This window comes from Erythranthe guttata, chromosome 4 (genome assembly GCF_056151865.1).
Source record: "Erythranthe guttata isolate IM_541 chromosome 4, IM_541, whole genome shotgun sequence".
NCBI lineage: Eukaryota > Viridiplantae > Streptophyta > Magnoliopsida > Lamiales > Phrymaceae > Erythranthe > Erythranthe guttata.
In genome coordinates, this window is record NC_142536.1 from 9,386,855 (window position 1) to 9,405,615 (window position 18,761).

The 18,761-nt window shown below is 29.4% G+C and overlaps 1 protein-coding gene across 1 annotated transcript; it reads right to left on the reverse strand.

Annotated features, from left to right (window-relative positions):
• Positions 1 to 17,396: 17,396 nt before the first annotated feature.
• On the reverse strand, positions 17,397 to 17,864 carry LOC148771089 (uncharacterized). The gene has a single exon (XM_088817482.1). It carries the CDS (start codon positions 17,862 to 17,864, stop codon positions 17,397 to 17,399), a length of 468 nt encoding a protein of 155 aa, XP_088673608.1.
• Between the last annotated feature and the right edge of the window lie 897 nt (positions 17,865 to 18,761).

The window sequence follows — 18,761 nt, forward strand, 5'->3', positions numbered from 1 at the left end:
ACATGCACCTGAGGTGCTTTTTCTGTCACTAATATCCCCAGCCCAATCAGAATCACTAAAGCCTATCAAGTTTGTATTTGTGTCTTTGAAAAACTGAATCCCTAAGTCTACTGTACCTGCAACATACCTAATAATCCTCTTCACACCTTTAAGATGAGTGACCTTGGGATTAGCTTGATATCTGGCACACACACAAACACTAAACATAATGTCAGGCATGCTTGCTGTTAGATACAGAAGGCTTCCAATCATGCTTCTGTAGAGAGTGCTGTCGACATCTTCTGCAACATCATCCTTAGACAGTTTTTGGCTGGAACCCATTGGAGTTTTCATGTGCTTGGCTGATTCCAACTCAAACCTTTTGACCAGATTGAGAGCATACTTCTTTTGATTCACAAACATTCCTTCACCTGTCTGTTTAATTTGGAGTCCTAAGAAGTAATTCAACTCCCCTACCATACTCATTTCAAAAGTGTGAGACATAGAATCTACAAAAGACTGCAAAAGGTTAGCACAAGTAGAGCCAAAAACAATATCATCAACATATATCTGAACAATAATGATATGATTATTTGTTCTTCTAATAAATAGAGTTCTATCTGCCTCTCCTCTATTGAATTGTATGTCAAGTAAGAAGTCAGTGAGTCTTTGATACCAAGCTCTAGGAGCTTGTTTAAGACCATACAGTGCCTTCTTAAGCTTGAAAACATGATTAGGCTTGGCAGAATCTTCAAAACCCTTGGGTTGTTCTACATATGCTTACTCATTCAGAACCCCATTCAGAAATGCACTTTTGATATCCATCTGATACAGTTTGATTTTAAGAAAGCAGGCTATAGCAAGAAGTAATCTAATGGATTCAATTCTAGCTACTGGAGCAAAAGTCTCATCAAAGTCTATACCCTCAATTTGGGTATAACCTTGTGCTACTAACCTAGCCTTATTTCTAACCACTGTACCTTTTTCGTCAGTTTTGTTTTTGAAGATCCACTTAGTTCCTATCACATTTACATGATTTAGTCTGGGAACTAAGTACCAAACATCATTTCTGATGAACTGATTCAACTCTTCATGCATTGCATTTACCCAGAATTCATCCTTCAGAGCTTCTGCAATATTTCTTGGTTCTACTGAGGACACAAAACAAGTGGTTCCAGTTAGTGCACATTCAGAAGATAAATTTGCAAATCTTACCATATCTCTGTAGTTTACTCTCTCTTTTCTTCTGGTCCTCATTCCATCAAAGATATCTCCCACTACTTCAGTAGATGGGTGATTTTTCTGAATTCTACTTGAGGGTTCCTTTCTGCAGACATCAAGGGTTGGCTGCAATTCAGTTTCTGGATGGTGTGCTGAGTCCGATGTGGTAACATTTGGCTCAGCACCTTCTTCTCTCGGACCTGGACTGTCTGTATCTGGATCATCTGTGGTAGAAATGACTTCTTCGGTTGTTTCTCTTTCAGCAATTAAATCATCAACTTCATCTTCAGCTGTTTTACTGCGAAGATCAGCAAAATCATCAAATACCACATTTACAGATTCAATAATGGTTCGAGTTCTTAGATTATATACTCTATAAGCATGACTGTTGTTAGAGTATCCAATAAACAAACTCAAATCACTTTTTGAATCAAATTTAGCTAAGTGATCTCTATCATTTAGAACATAGCAGACACATCCAAACACATGCATGTATTCTAGATTAGGTTTCTTACCATAAAGAATTTCATATGAAGTCATCATAGATCCTAATCTTAGATACACACGATTTGAGATGTGACAAGCTGTGTTGACAGCCTCAGCCCAAAACCTTTTAGACAGATTTTTTGCACTCATCATCACCCTAGCCATTTCTTGGATGGTTCGGTTTTTTCTTTCAGCAATGCCATTTTGCTGAGGAGTTTTTGGAGCAGAAAATTCATGCTTTATACCCTTTTTATTACAAAATGCAAGAAATAAAGCATTCTCAAATTCTTTTCCATGATCAGATCTAATTCTACGAACAGAAACTAGAAATTGAGTTTTCACAAACCTGTACAGATTTCTGAACACTTCAAAAGTGTCTGATTTTTCTCTTAAAAAATACACCCAAGTATACCTTGAAAAATCATCAACACATACAAAGACATATTTTTTACCACCTAGACTTTCTACCTCTATAGGACCCATAAGGTCCATATGTACAAGTTCAAAACACATAGTGGTACCAACGTGTTGCAGCACTTTGTGTGGTACTCTGGTTTGCTTTCCCTTCTGGCACATTCCACATATAGGAATATCCTTGATCTTGAGATCTGGTACACCTCTTATGGCATTGTATTTGTTGAGCAGCTTCAGATTTTTGAAGTTTGTGTGCCCGAGTTTCTGGTGCCACAGCTCTACTTCACTTACTCTTGAGCTCTTACATGAGATGGTGTCACCTGTTTGATAGCAATTATCCATTGATCTGGAACCTGTAAGTACACAATGATTTTGATTATCAAACACAGAACAACAGTATTTATCAAATTCTACACGTAGATCATCATCACACAATTGACTGATACTGATGAGATTTGATCCCAATCCTTCAACATGCAGGACATTTGACAGTTTTGGAAGTCCCTCAATACTGAGTGTTCCACGTCCAACCACTTTGCCTTTAGCTCCTCCTCCATAGGTTACACGTCCTCCATTAAGTGTGTGGTAGTTTGATAGAAATTCCTTTGTTCCAGTCATGTGCCTCGAGCATCCGCTATCAAAGTACCATGAACCTGAAATGTTAGCATTTAAAGAGGTGTATACTGCCTTGCACAAAAGTTTACCTTTGGGAGTCCATATTTTACACTCCTTTTTGGTAGATTCTACCTTTTTCTTTGAGGTGTTCCTTGAAGTGTTGTGGCTTATTTTATACAACATTTTGTCACTGCTGAGTTTTTCACAAAATGGACGAATGTGTCCTGGTGAGAAACAATAATGACAAACATAACCTCTTATTCTGGAATCTGGAGTGGTGACTGTGGACTTCCTGCAATCCTTTCTGTTTGCACCCTTTTCTCTTACAAAAACAATTTCTTTCTTCTTAACTGGCTTCATTTGTTTCTTGAACCCTAGCCCTTCATGTTTGTAGTGCTTTTCCATTGACACAATCTCTTCGAGTTTAGTTGTGCCATTGTTCATCCTCTTGATTGCTAGAGTTGCCTTTTTGAGTTCTTCTTTCACTTTTGCCAGTTCAAGATCCTTCTTGGTGATTCCAACCTCCAAATGTGTGATTGTTTCTTTGAGGGAGGAATTTTCCTTGTTGGCTGCATCTAGAGCTTGAGTCTTCTTCTCCAAGTTTCTGATCAGCTTCTTACACATTTCTTCATCATCACTGACTGCTTCATTACTGGATTCTGCTGCATTCACAGAAATAGAGTTTAAACATGTATAATGATCAGTATTTAACTCACAAGCTGAAAGTGTTTCAGAAAGTGTTGCAGCATCCAGAGAGACTCCTTGGGATTCTGTTTCAGAGAAACTTTCAGTGAGATATCTGACAGAATGAGCTTGTTTAGAGGATTGCTGTTCCTCTGTCTGTTCAGGTTGTTCTTCCTCCTCATCACTGACAGCACAAATCAAACTCATTCCTCTCCTTCTCAAGGTATTAGCACATTCATTAGCATAATGTCCAAATCCTGAACAGGCCCTGCATTTAATATGATCTAAGTTAGGTGGTTCAGAATTTGAACGAATAAAAGAAGAATTTTTTAAATTGTTTTGAGAAGGTGTTTGAGAAAATGTTCTCTGTGGAATCGATCTGTTCCGGGGCTGAGTTTTTTCGATTTTGTGGAGACCCTTCTGGAAATAACTGTCTGGGCTTGATTCCACTTCGTCTGTACGCCCTATTGAATTTCTGAATCTGAAATGCCACATTGTTGAGGCATTCTTCTGCATCATCATCATATTCCGGAGCAACATCTTCCTTTTCTAATTCTGCCTGGAGTGCATTTGAGATAGCCTTTCCTTTCTCCTTTCTTTGATCTTCGAAGTTCATCTCTCTGGACTTGAGACTACCAATTAACTCGTCCAGCCGTAGAGATGATGTATCTTTAGCCTCCTCAATAGCAGTAACTGTCATGCTGAACCTTTCTGGAAGAGTTCTCAATACCTTATTCACTAGTGTCTCGTTGCTCAAGGGACCACCTAAGGATTGAAATTCATTAGCCAAATCAATCAACTTCTCATTGTACTGAGAAATTGTTTCAGTTTCCTCCATTCTCAGTCTCTCAAATTTGGAAGAGAGTAATCTGAGCTTGGTTCTTTTGACACTATCTGATCCCTCACAATGTAGCTGAAGAATTTCCCAAGCATCCTTTGCAGAAGTGCATACAGAGATTAATTTAAACATTGTTAAATCTACTGAATTAAAAATTGCATTTAACGCCTTTGAGTTTTGGTTAGCATTTGATAGATCGTCTGGTGTCCACCGTAATTCTGGAGTTGGAAAAACATCTCCGTCCACATCTGTGATAGTTGGTGGCTTCCATCCAGTGAGAATAGATCTCCATGCTCTCTCATCAATGGCTTTGATGTACGCCCTCATCTTGACTTTCCAGTAGGTGTAGTTCGTGCCATCAAGTACAGGAGGTCGCATAGAAGCAGTCATCTGAGTATCCATCACGAATTCGTTTCTGTAAAGAAAATAGGAACAAACACTTAGTATACGTCAAGTGTTGGCTCTTGATGCCAATTGAAAGAATTTATGGTCCCGAATTCGTATTATACAGAGATGTTATCTAAAATGTTATGGCACTTGAGACAACATGCAGCGGAAATATAAAGATTAAAAGACAATGCTCAGAATTAAAAATGTTCACAAGTAAAGACTTGTGAACTTGCCCTTTACAGGACGGAAAAATATATTAAAAACAATATTCTAAGAATACAAACAGAAGAGTGCGAAAACTTCTTCCTTATGAATGAATCTTTTTCAAGATCACTCTTACAACCAAATCTAGATACTAAAAGAAAAATATTAAAAATTCTAGATTTCAAAGAATGTACTCATAAAGAGTACGTACAACAGATCCTAGAAAACACTCTAAAATTCTCGAGATTAAAACTTCAGCTCTCTTTTTGTTCTCTCGAAATCTGTACGAATCTTGAGTCTTGAGTTTGGTATTTATAGACTTGCCAATCTTCCACTCCTCAGCCCATGATCTGCAAGAAAACCAACCACAAGAGCACTCAAGATAATGGGTTAGTGGGTTAGTTAGGAAGTTAAGATAAATTCCATAATTAAATCCACTAAGCACTTCTTAACCCACTAACTAAGATTTAGTTTAGAGTTTAAGAAAAGTTAAAAACACATTGTGAAATTAATTCACGTGTTTCAGTATCGACATAACTCATTCTTAAATAAACATTAATAGATTGAATGAAGAAACAATTTTAGATTCAATATTTCATCTAAGAGTTTATTTTACCTTATTTTATTTGAAGCCGACAATTTTAGCGGTTTTTTTTTAATATTTAAATATAAAACGGTTACGTGTGTAAGAAGAGATTAGTGATTGATTACCTTCAAACTTCTGATCTACCATTGGTATCTTAGGCACCTCCTCAGACGTCCTTAGATCGAATTCAAAGGACTCTGGACGCCGTTCAGCCCTAGCTCTGGTAGGCCTCAAATTGTAACGTCTTGAATTGGAAGCCATTACTGAAGAATAATTTGAAAAAACTATCGAGAGAAAGAGTGAGAGACAAAGAACTCAAAGAATAAAATGAACTTAATAAATAAAAAAAATTACCAAACAATTTACACTAGTATAATGTCTTAGTATAAAAGTGGTAAATGGCTAAGAAATGCAGTACAAATAATAATGGCTTCAATACCATAAATAGGCAAAACATAAAATCAAACAAGACAAAAAAATAAAATATACAGAAACCAAGAATGCAGAGGTTAAAGGCGTGATCAGTACTGCTGAAGCTTTTCTGTTTTTTTTTTTTTTTTTTTAGTTATTATTATTATTATTATTATTATTATTATTATTATTATTATTATTATTATTATTATTATTATTATTATTATTATTATTATTATTATTATTATTATTATTATTATTATTATTATTATTATTATCATTATTATTATTATCATTATTATTATTATTATTATTATTATTATTATTATTATTATTATTATTATTATTATTATTATTATTATTATTATTATTATTATTATTATTATTATTATTATTATTATTATTATTATTATTATTCTTTCTTTCTTTATCCAAAATGTATCGTTGTGGTACTGCAGTGCGCGTGTCCTCGACTCGTTCCAGTTGATGAAGGTGGTGAGTATCTGCCGGAGAAGGCGCAACTGGTCGGAGTTCTGCGGAAATAAACCTGTTTTTTTCGAACGAAAAAAAATATATTTAAACAATATGAATTTAGAGTACTTATTGCAAAATTATTTAAATGTCTATTATGTAATGTAACAATAACAAAACTGAGGTGTTTACGGAAAGTTTATAAGATGACCTTTTTATTGATAAAAAAATAAGATAGACCTTTTGTAATGTAATTTTAAAGAGTTATCTTAATTTAATTATATAAAAAGTTACTTATTATTTTGTGCTATATTTTATGAATATATTTTGAAAGAAAAATGAGTCATCGCGTTACAAAATTATGGCTCCGCCGACTGTCGGAACTTAGTCCTTTTACACTACCGATGAATCAGAGCATTTTTAGACTATGTTTAGTATTTGACTATTAAATAGGAATTAAATTATATAAACGTATACTATTACAATTACTCGTAAAAAAAGGGTATACTATTGCAATTACATATAGCCAATTTGATTGGTGTTACTTTGGAATTGGCTTACTCAATTTCTTAAATTATTTATATAATATCTGACAATAAATAAATACATATATACTTTTTGAAAAGAATTAACCAATTCCATGTATATACTTATTGCAATATGAGTATACTTTTGATTTAAGTTTGACACAAACAGGCCCGAAACGGCGCCGTATTTATAAAAAAAAAATACCAGCACAAAGCTTAAAAGCAATTTCATTTGAATTATATTCAATGCTATATTTGTGGTCAGACCAAATTCAATTATCCCACTTCATCTTAGAAACCCACACACTCACGCGCTTTACAAATTAAAAGAAGAGTTTAAATTATTTTTTTAATTTTTTTTTTGGAGTTAAGAGCTAATTTTTTGGGATAATTAGACCCCATTAATCCCTCTAATTTCCTATTAATAGGAGAAAGTAACAATAAGTAAAACATGACTATAATTTATGTATTTAATCGAAAGGAAAATAGCAATAATACATATATTTTCTTTTACATAAAACTAGTAACTCACTCGTGCGATGCACGGGATTAATTCAAAAACTTAGAATGAGTTAATGTAGATAACCGACAAATAAAAAGTATGGCGAGAATGTAAAAAAATACAATTGAACAATAAATAACAAATTCGTATCTTAATTGATCAATCAAAAGTCCCCATAAAAAATAAATGGATAATGTTCTAAGCACCATCCACGTTTGAATGTAGCAAGTAACTCCGAGATTGAAATCAAAGTAATGCACCAGTCTTGCACATTAATCTGAATATTGTTAAAGAAGACCACGGAACTACAATTAGATTTACGACCAGAAGACGAATAACCTGTTATTTTTCTTCATTTTCAATATATAAGTCAAAGTCATTATGTAGATAAAGAATATACATATATATATATATATATATATATATATATATATACATATACATATATATATATATATACTCTTCACTCGAAACAACGGTACGTACAATTGACCGTGACCGGAAACAGGGATTAATTCGAAGGTCAAATAATTGCACTAATTTAAAAAACCAATACTTTAAAAAATATCGAAGATTTAAATTAAAAATGATCCAAAAAAAAAAAAAAAACAATTGCATTTCATTTTATCACAAAAAATCCACATAAATACAAACTGACAACGTTGGAACAGTCAAACTAAATGCCACAAGCAACTCCATGAGTGGAGATTGATTAAGAACACCACTCTTACGCATTAATCTGAATCTTGATGCAACAACACAGGAAACTACTACCAAATGAACCATTACCGGATGAATAAGATATAATTATTTATTAGTGTCAATATATAAGTTCAACGCGTTATCTAAAGAAAACAAATATATATATATATATATATATATATATATATATATATATATATATATATATATATATATATATAATGACGAATGTGTGCATAGAATTACTTTGCCCAAAAAAGGGAATAATTCGAAAAAAGCTATTCACTAAAAATAAAAAGCACATTAAATGTACACGTATGAGTCAATGAAAAACATGGACATGCATATAATAGATAAATGATGTTTGTTAAAGTGTATATTCATATTCACTGAAATACAACTCTTGAAATACTTCTTTGTACACGATATTGCAAGCAGCATAGGACAAATCACCGTATTCTTAATTAATGAAAATCGTTATTTAAAATATACTCTTAACTCTAAACAATGATACGTACAATACTAATATTAATTTAATACTGATACTAATACTAAATCTAATAAAAATACTAACACTAATAAAAATATTAATACAAATACCAATATTAATATTAATAGTTAATACGAATACTAATACTAATACTAATACTAATATTAATACTAATACTAACATTAATGGTAATGGTTAATACAAATACTAATACTAATACTAATATTAATACTAACAGTACTAATAATGGTTAATACAAATACTAATATTAATACATATATTGATATTGATATTGATACTGATATTGATACTGATACTGATATTGATACTGATACTGATATTAATATTGATACTCATACTCATACGCATACTGATATTGATGTTGATATTGATGTTGATACTGATACTGATACTAATACTGATAATGATACATATACTAATAATTATATTGATACTGATACTAAACTGATACCGATACCGATAACAATAGTGATACTCATACTCATATCGATATCAATATCGATACCGATACTCATACTAATATTGATACCAATACCGATACCGATACACATACCGATATCGATACCGATACTGATACTGATACCGATACCAATACTAATACCAATACCAATATTAGAACCAATACCAGTACCAATACCAATATCAATATCAATATCAATACCAATACCAATACCAATACCAATACTAATATTGATACTGATACTGATACTATTAATATTGATATTGATACAGATACGAATACTAATACGAATACGAATACTAATACGAATACGAATACGAATATGAATACGAATACGAATACGAATACTGATAATGATACTAATACTAATGCTAATATTAATATTAATATTAATACTAATATTAATATTATTACTAATACTAATACTAACACTAATACTAATACTAATATTAGTACTAACATTAATATAAATGGTTAATACAAATACGAATACTAATACTGATACTGATATAGATAATGATTCTGATACTGATAATGATACTGATACATGTCAATCATTGAGGGCATAGATCATCTTCTTATATTACATATAGATTATAATAGATGACTTTGAAAACTTATATATTAAAACATTTCAATCAATCAACAATTCAAAACTAACATTATTGAATTTATGAACTATAAACTTAATTAACAAATCTTTATATGTATTCCTTTCTAATGTGTGCACAAATTTTAGACTATTTTACTAACCCACTACTGCTAGTATGGATTTTTTTTATCAAACTAATATTATCGAACTATATATAATTTTGAAGTGTAAGTTAAGTATATCTTTATATAATTTGGTATTCTAGTTCATACAATTTTATAATTAAGACACGTATAGAAAATATTTCTTGAAAAAATTATTATACAAATAAGGTACAATCATATATGTATATTAGGTCTTGTTGATGCATATTAATATATATGTATATTATTAATTATAAATGATGTTTCCCGAGAATATTAATTGCGTATTGTATACGACAATTCACATTGAAGTTATAAAAAATAATTAATAAAATACAGTAGGAACAATCTATAAACGTAAAACAAATATATATAGATGTATCAAGAAATTAATAAAATATATATTATCACATCAAAATCAAAATATTTATGTCTAGGATACTCCATAAATACATGAAGACGTAGAAAATAAAAACATTAGAATAATTACCAAATATAATTGCAAAATGTAATAAACTATTCTATGTTTGTAACTTTTATTATATTTCTTATGGCGTCGAACGATAACGAATATGTGTTGCCAATAATAAGATGATTCGATGTACAAAACGAATTACAACCAATTGTGAGGTATACTCCGCGTGATTTATTTTTTCCTTCATACAAACTTATTTTATTCAATGAACCCTCTTGGCATTCAACATGGATATATTTCTTGGCAACCAATCCAGCAGTCTCGGTAAAAGTTTTGCGCAGGTACTACAACATAATTAAAATGAAAATTGTTAATAAAAGTATAATCACAAACGCATCTATTGAATAAGAAAAATATATATAATAAATAACGTACCAGTTTGTGCATATCATAACGTGAAAATATTTTTGTAAAATAACATATCGAACCATTATCCACCGCTTCAACATCATCAATGATTTGTAGGAATACATCGTTCATGTATAAAAGCCTCATCGCATAAACCACAACAAAAAGAAAGATTTGAAATCTTCCATTTCAGCCATCCCACATACAATGCAAGATCCAGACCGTGGAACGACTTTGATTGATTCCCTACATGAGATGCACATACATGGATCAAAATTAGGATCAAAATACGCGTTGCCAAGAACACATTGTTTGGACTGAGCGCAAACATTTTTTTATGATCTTCATAAAGTACGAACGACTTTATTTAATAAACTTCACGAAAACAAATAAAAAATATATTTTTAAATTAAAATCCAAAAGAAAGAAATACAAATAGTACTTATATGTATATATAAAAATAATTATGAATATAAAACAATGCATATATACTTATAATAATCTATAAGAAATGATAAAAAAAAATGTAATATGAAACTGTATAATACGAACATTGTGCACTTTGTAATCGAATGGTGGTAGATAAAAATGAAATGAACATTGAGGGGTTTATATAGTATTGAAAATGATCTTAATTCTATGGAAAAATAAAAAATTCAAAAGATTTATATATTAGTAAATGAAATCAAATCAAACAAATAAGGGAAACAACCCAAAAAAAATAAAATAATAACTTGTAGAAAAAAATCTTGCAATATAAAAACATTAAATATGAAGATACGATTTTTATTTTTTACCATTCAATTTTGAATTAAAGTGTAACTTAAATCAATTAAAAATGATATGAATGAATCTTGGAATATTAAAGATTCTTTTGTATTGGTGATTTGATATTTTATTTGAAATAGTAATTGACAAACATAATGCATAATCCGGTTTATAGTTCCAAACATATTATATATTAAATAGTGTTTTCCAAATATACTGACAAACTACTGCATGTAGAAAACAATTTCTTGTCCTAACAATTGCGGGCTGGAGATCACAAAATATTTAGAAAACAACAAATATGCTTTAAATTATTAAAATATACTGCATTTAAATTGTTAAATTTTTAAATTTCAAAATATTACATATTTATTAAATAGTATAATTATTTTTAATTTGAAATATAGTATAATAAAAATTATATACAAAAAATAGTGTATATTTATTAAATAGTTCAATTAAAAAATAAAACAATTTTTTATTATCATTTTTAATGGAATGGATATTCGAATATTCTAAAATATTGAAAAAAAAAAAACAAAAAAAAAAAACAGCAACAGCATATTCCTTTATTTTAATATTTTAGTATTTAAAAAAAATATGTTTTTTTATGAAAATTATTTGAATATTCGTAAAAAAATTGAGTTTCATGATTGTTTTTCAATAAATACATTTTGAAATACTGAAAATATAAATATTATTTTTTATTTCGAATTTATAAATATTAACTTTGGAAATAATATATATACATGTGCTAATTATTAAATGATTGTGTAAATGTAAAATAGGAAAGAACTTAAAAACATCCATAAATAAAAATGACACCTAATCAATTGAAGAATCCACCTAATCAATTGAACTCCAACTAAGCAATTTTGACAAATGACTTCATCATTTGCCACATGTCAATCATTGAGGGCATAGATCCTCTTTTTATATTATATATAGATAATAAAAAAAATTGAAGACCGTGATTCTTAAAAAATGGAAAATAAATATCAAAATAGAAATAATAAATAAATATAGAAATTCGAATATATATAATATTAAAATTTTATTTAACTTTTTTTTGCTTTCAATATTCTGTTATTTAAATATAATCATTTAATTTGAAATTAATTCATCACATAATACGTGGTATTGATATATATTGCATGTAATTTTATGATGTTAATGCAAGGTTGTTGTAATATTTTTTTTTTATTTTTAAACATTAATTTGTGAATGGCTTTTGAGTTATATTAAATTAAATAATTAATTCAACTGATGCTACTAATTCTAGCTAGTTAGTGCATGGAATTAACTGATGAGATTAATTTCTTCTAATGACATAAAAACAAAAAGAAAAAAAATCAAAGCGATCAGAATAACTTCAACTAGTCGTTCTGACATCAGTCAAAAGCAGCTGGTTCGATCAGCTTGCTTACCGGACTACAATTCATTGTTCTTATATATATATATATATATATATATATATATATATATATATATATATATATATATATATATATATATATATATATATATATATATATATATATATATATATATATATATATATATATATATATATATATATATATGATGTAACGAATTAATTTAATTAATTGGGATTATTATTCTATTGCCATGATCTCTAATACATGATGCTTAACCACCATTTTAAATTAGAGATTTTTGAGACATGGTGTTAAATAAAAATTCAAATTAAGTGATCAAGAGCTAAGTATTACTAATACTAATAATGTTTTGATGAAATAAAATTAATAAATGAACTTGTGGGTTGTTGTTTTTTTTTTATGTGCAGTTTGAAATTTCACTGTTTCCACCTCTGTTGATAATTAATGATATTGCATGGATATGGAAAAACTGAAAAAGGGAAACAAATGAGGAAGAAAAGATAGGGGCAAGGTAAAAGAGAGAAAAGATAGGGGCAAGGTACAAGCATTAGTTGCTGCTTGTAATGATGATGCCAAAAATTACTCGTCCTAGCAAGTAGAAATGCAACGCCATGGGATTGTGGATTTAAATGCAGCAACATTGTTTTTTGTTTTTTTTTTTTGATTTAAATCTCTGAATGGTTGGGGGGGGGGAGGTGGTTTTTTAATTAATGAATCTTTAAATGTTTTTGCATTTTTGTGTGGATTGTGGATGCAGCTGTCACCTTGTGGAAATGCAACGCAATCATGCACAAGAAATACAAATATATATATATGTTATATTTCCCTTAATTAGGTTAACTTCCTTTGATTAAGTAGCGTTATTTAAATATTTATAAATTAAATAAGAAATTTAAAAATAAAACTCGAATTTTTAATTATAAAGCTGTACATGTCACAATAAATATCTTCATTGTAAAAATGTGAGATAAGAAATCTATATAATATATAGAAGTTGAATTCCACACCTAATTGATTGACATTTGTCAATTTTAATTGGTGACGTGTATTCAATTTCATCTCATGTGGCGAATTGATTGGTGGAAATAAATCATCAAAAAACATGTCATCATTTGCCAAAATTAAAGATGATTAATTATATTTAATTATTTTATTTATATATTTATATCCTACCATTTATAAAATGCTTTAAATATATCCACTTTCTTGGAAACTCTAAATAATTTTTTTTAATTATATTTTATAATTATTTAATTTCAATTTAGTTAAATTTAATTTAAAATATTCCGTTATTATAATTGCATGATTGGTAGTGTTACAGAAGTTTTATATTTTAATTCATAAATTTGGATTTATATTAACAAAATATTGTAGAATAAATTATTTGATATGATACATTTTACATGAACATGACTAGAGAATATGGTTTTTTTTTACTATTTTAATATTATATATAAATATTATCTGTAAAAAAAATATACATGTTCGAGTTTACAATATTGCGAAACACTATTTTTTTCTGTCACGTGTAGAGTAATGTATTCCCCATTATTTAACATAATGAAAATTATACAACATGAATTTCATTTATTATTTAAACAATTATTTTCTCTTCACTGAATCCAGTGACAATAAATTTTACGATTGATTTTGCTTTTTATAGTATATACTAATTAAAATACAAACTTTATCATGATTATTCTAATAAATTGAATAACGAATTGACAAACAAAAAAACGAATCGATTTTATATATTTCAAAATATAACAAAGTTATTCTAAATCTTTGGTATTAAATTCGTTTATTCACATTATTTAATATCAAACATTGAGAATATCAAGTATTTTGTTTAAAATGTATAATGATCATATATACTCTATATTCTATATATTTAAAATATCAATTAATTTTAATTTTTTTAATTTTTTATTTATATAAGCATTCTATAGTGACTTTTGTTTACTTGAAATTTGATCTATTTTCAATAGCATCAACATTTATGTTATTTTCTAACATATGGTCGTACGTGTAAATAAGTTTAAGTCGTATATTAACAAGGATAATTTATGAAAACCACCTGAACTTAGGCTAAATTAAGAAAAATGCCCCCACATATTTGTAATTACCAAAATCCCCTGATGTTTGTTTCCGTCTTACGTCGACCCCCTTATGGTATGATTTTGCAATGAATTTTTTTTGTGGAATATTCCCCGACAAATGTTGATATATACCCTGCACACGCGACACTTCTTTATGGTACTTTTTAAAGACAAAAATTACCATCATGGGACTTTACATGAAATCTTTAATCTTCTGAAATAACACTTTCACAAATTTTTATTATTACCATGACCGTCTCTGAGGGTAATTTTTCTATTTAAAAAGTACGAGTCCATATTTTTTGGGATATGACATGGAATAAAAAAGATTTCGTAAAAAATCACACCATAAGGAGGTCGTGTAAGATAGAAAACAAACATCAGGGGGATTTTGGTAATCACCGATAAGTGGGGGTGTTTTCTGTAATTTAGCCTAAGTTCAGGAGGATTTTCATAATTTATCTTATTAACAACGATTATTGTTATTTTACGTCTTAACGTTTTCTTATACCCTTATAATATTTTAAGTAATTTTAATGTCAGTTTGATGATATTATTAAATATTAATTTCTAATATATTTAATATGTGTTTTTTGATACTTCAGCTATCACACATAAGAAATTTGATATAAAGGTTCGAGATTGAATAAAATTGTTTTTTTTTAAATAATAGATCATTGGAATAAAAAAATATTGATGCAAAATCATAATTTGTGATTAATATTAGCATTAGCATTAGAATTATAATTAATATTCTTTGAATTAGTATTAGTATTCATAATAGAAATATGATTCAGATTGTAATTATGATTAATATAATATTATAATTAATATTAGGATTATAATTAATATTAGTATTAGAATTATAATGAATATTAGAATTATAATTAATATTAGAATTATAATTAGTATTAGTATTAGTGTAAGTATGACTATTGATATTAGTATTACTTTTAGTAATAATATTAGTATTAGTACAAATATTAGTATTAATATCAGTATAAGTATCCGTATCAATATTAGTATCGGTATCAGTATCATTATCAATATATGTATATGTATCAGTATCAGTATATGTATCATTAGCAGCAGTACATGAGTATTCATATTAGTATTAGTAATAATATTAATATTAGTATTAGTAGTCATATTACTATTAATAATTGTATTCTTATTAGTACTAATATTAATATTAATATTAATATCAGTGTAAGTATACGTATCAGTATTAACCAGTATTAGTATTGGTATCAGTACTTACCATTATCAATTTAAGTATCAGTATGAGTATCGGCATCGGTATCGGTTTCAGTATCAGTATCAGTATGAGTATCAACATCAGTATCAATTTCAGTATCAGTTTCAGTATTAGTATCAGTATCAGTATCAGTATCAATATCAGTATCAGTATCAATATCAATATTAGTATTAGTATCAGTATTATTAGTATTAGTATCAACATCGCTATCAATATCAGTATCAATATTAGTATCAATATTAATATGAGAATCAATATGATTATGAGTATCAATATTAATATGAGTATCAGTATTAATATTAGATTTAATATCAATATGACTATCAACATCAGTATCAGTATCAACATCAGTGTCAGTGTCAGTATCAGTATCAATTTCAATATCAATATCAGTATTTGCATCAGTATCAGTATCATTATCAATATCAGTATCAGTATCAGTATCAGTATCAGTAAGTATCAGTATAGCTTGTTTATTTATCTACTCTAATAGAATTTTCCTCAAGAGTAGAAATTCTTACCTTCAACACCTTGTTTTCCTCTATTAGAACATGCTTATCCTTTTGAAGAAATTTATTTACCTCAGATACTTCGAGCCACTTCCGGTACATTTTTTCATATGTATTTTTAATCTCTTCTAGGGTGGGCTCTTCATCATCACTACTGCTCTCAAAGTTACCTGCAAAACTAAATGATGAAGTCGGACTCTTGTTCTTATCTGAAGATAATTCATCATACCTGAGTTCTGTTTGACAGACTATTGCAACAGTTCCCTCGGTTCTGCTCATCGAAGAAGTACCACTGAATGCTACAAAGTTAGTGGTTTGGTCTTCTTTGTTATTCTCATCCTCATCACTGTTATCTTTATCACTTCAAACAGTGGTGAGTGACATCCTGTTTTTCTTCAATTTGTTTGTACACTCGGCCTGAATATGTCCAAAATCCATACACTCTCGACATTGTATTCTTCTAGACTTTGTTTCATAAGAATAACCATTATTAGACAACTTTTTAAGACTTTGAAGATTAACAGACTTACCTGATTGAGAGGAATTTTCTCAATTTTCAATTTCTTGACGTAGCCTTTCAATGTTCTTTGTCATAATTGCTAAGGATTCTTCAACATTAAGGTTGGAAATGTTTGGCCTTGTGAGTTGCCATGGCAAGCTTCAGCTTGGAATGCCACATTCTTCACATTTTTCTTATCTCGGATATTTGCTCTAAAATTCATTTCTTGGGTTTGCAATTTACCCATGAGCTCATCTAGCTTTAGCGTGTTGATATCCCTCACTTCTTCGATTGCTGCAACTCTTTAAGCGAATCTTTCTGGTAATGAACCTAGTGCCTTTCTTACCAACTTTGTTTCCGAGTATTGTTCACCTAGTGCATAAGATTCATTTGAAATATCACACGGTTTAGCGTGAAAATCAGCAATCGTCTCGTCCTCCTCCATACGAAGACTTTCAGATCTTGTGGCTAGCATCTGCAGCTTAGATGTTTTAACAGTTAATGTGCCTCCGTACGTCTCTTGTAGGATCTCCCATGCTCTTTTTACTGATATACACGATGATATCAGTTTGAACTGATTGTCACCAACGCCACTGAAAATTGAGTTTATCGCCCTTGAGTTGTAACTGGCAAGTAATATCTCTTCATTAATCCATTTTCCTTCTGGTTTTACTGTCTCCATACCATCTGTTCCTTTAGCCATGGGCGGGGTCCAACCAGTCACGATAGCGAGCCAGGCTCGTTCATCAACAGACTTGATGAAAATCTTCATCTTCGATTTCCAGTAACACTAATTTGATCCATCTAAGAGAGGTGGTTGTTGATTGTAGATTATACACTCAATACATTTACTTTACGTGAATCTTTTGTTTAAATTTAATTATATTTGTGATTTAATTAATTGATTTTGTGTTTTATAGGTGAAAAATGAGAATTAGGCGTCCATGAAGGAAAAAGTATCAAAAAGAAAGGAAAAAGTTGCAAATAAGGAAATAAATCAAATTGGAAGAAGGAATCTCGTCACAGCTTTGACAGTGTCCACCATTTCGACTATATCTCTCTCATACAAACTCCAAATCAGCTGGTTTTGGCGGCATTGGAAAGCTAATTTCCAGGGATACAATTCTTATTCACGCAACATTCCAAAATTGGGACTCCAACATGGCAAAAATCGAAGAACGAATCATGATGGGGGAAAGTGGTGGAAATTGATTCGTATTAGGTTTCAACTACTTCCTTATTATCAAGAAAAGACTATAAAAGCAACAAGTCTCTACGAAATTTTACACCACAAAACGCGAGGAACAAAGATCAACGAAGACTCAAGCATAGTTTTTCTTATTTTATTTATTTATTTTATTTTCTTTATCATAAGAACTACGAGTAGCTAAGTCTATATTTCTAAGGTTTTATTCAAACCCTATGTAGGATTTGTGAACCCAATTCTATGATTTTATGCAAGTATTAATTTAGATTGTTTCTTCTACTTGATTTATTAAGTGCATGAACTTGATCACTTTATGTGCTTTATTGTTATTGTTGAATGCATGAATCGGAAGATCGGTTTAACAATTAGAACTACGGTAGAAGAGCCTTTGTTGTGTTATCATAGGAATATAGTTAACCTCTTAGGTAGCCATTATTGAGATTTGTGCTTAATGCTTTGTTC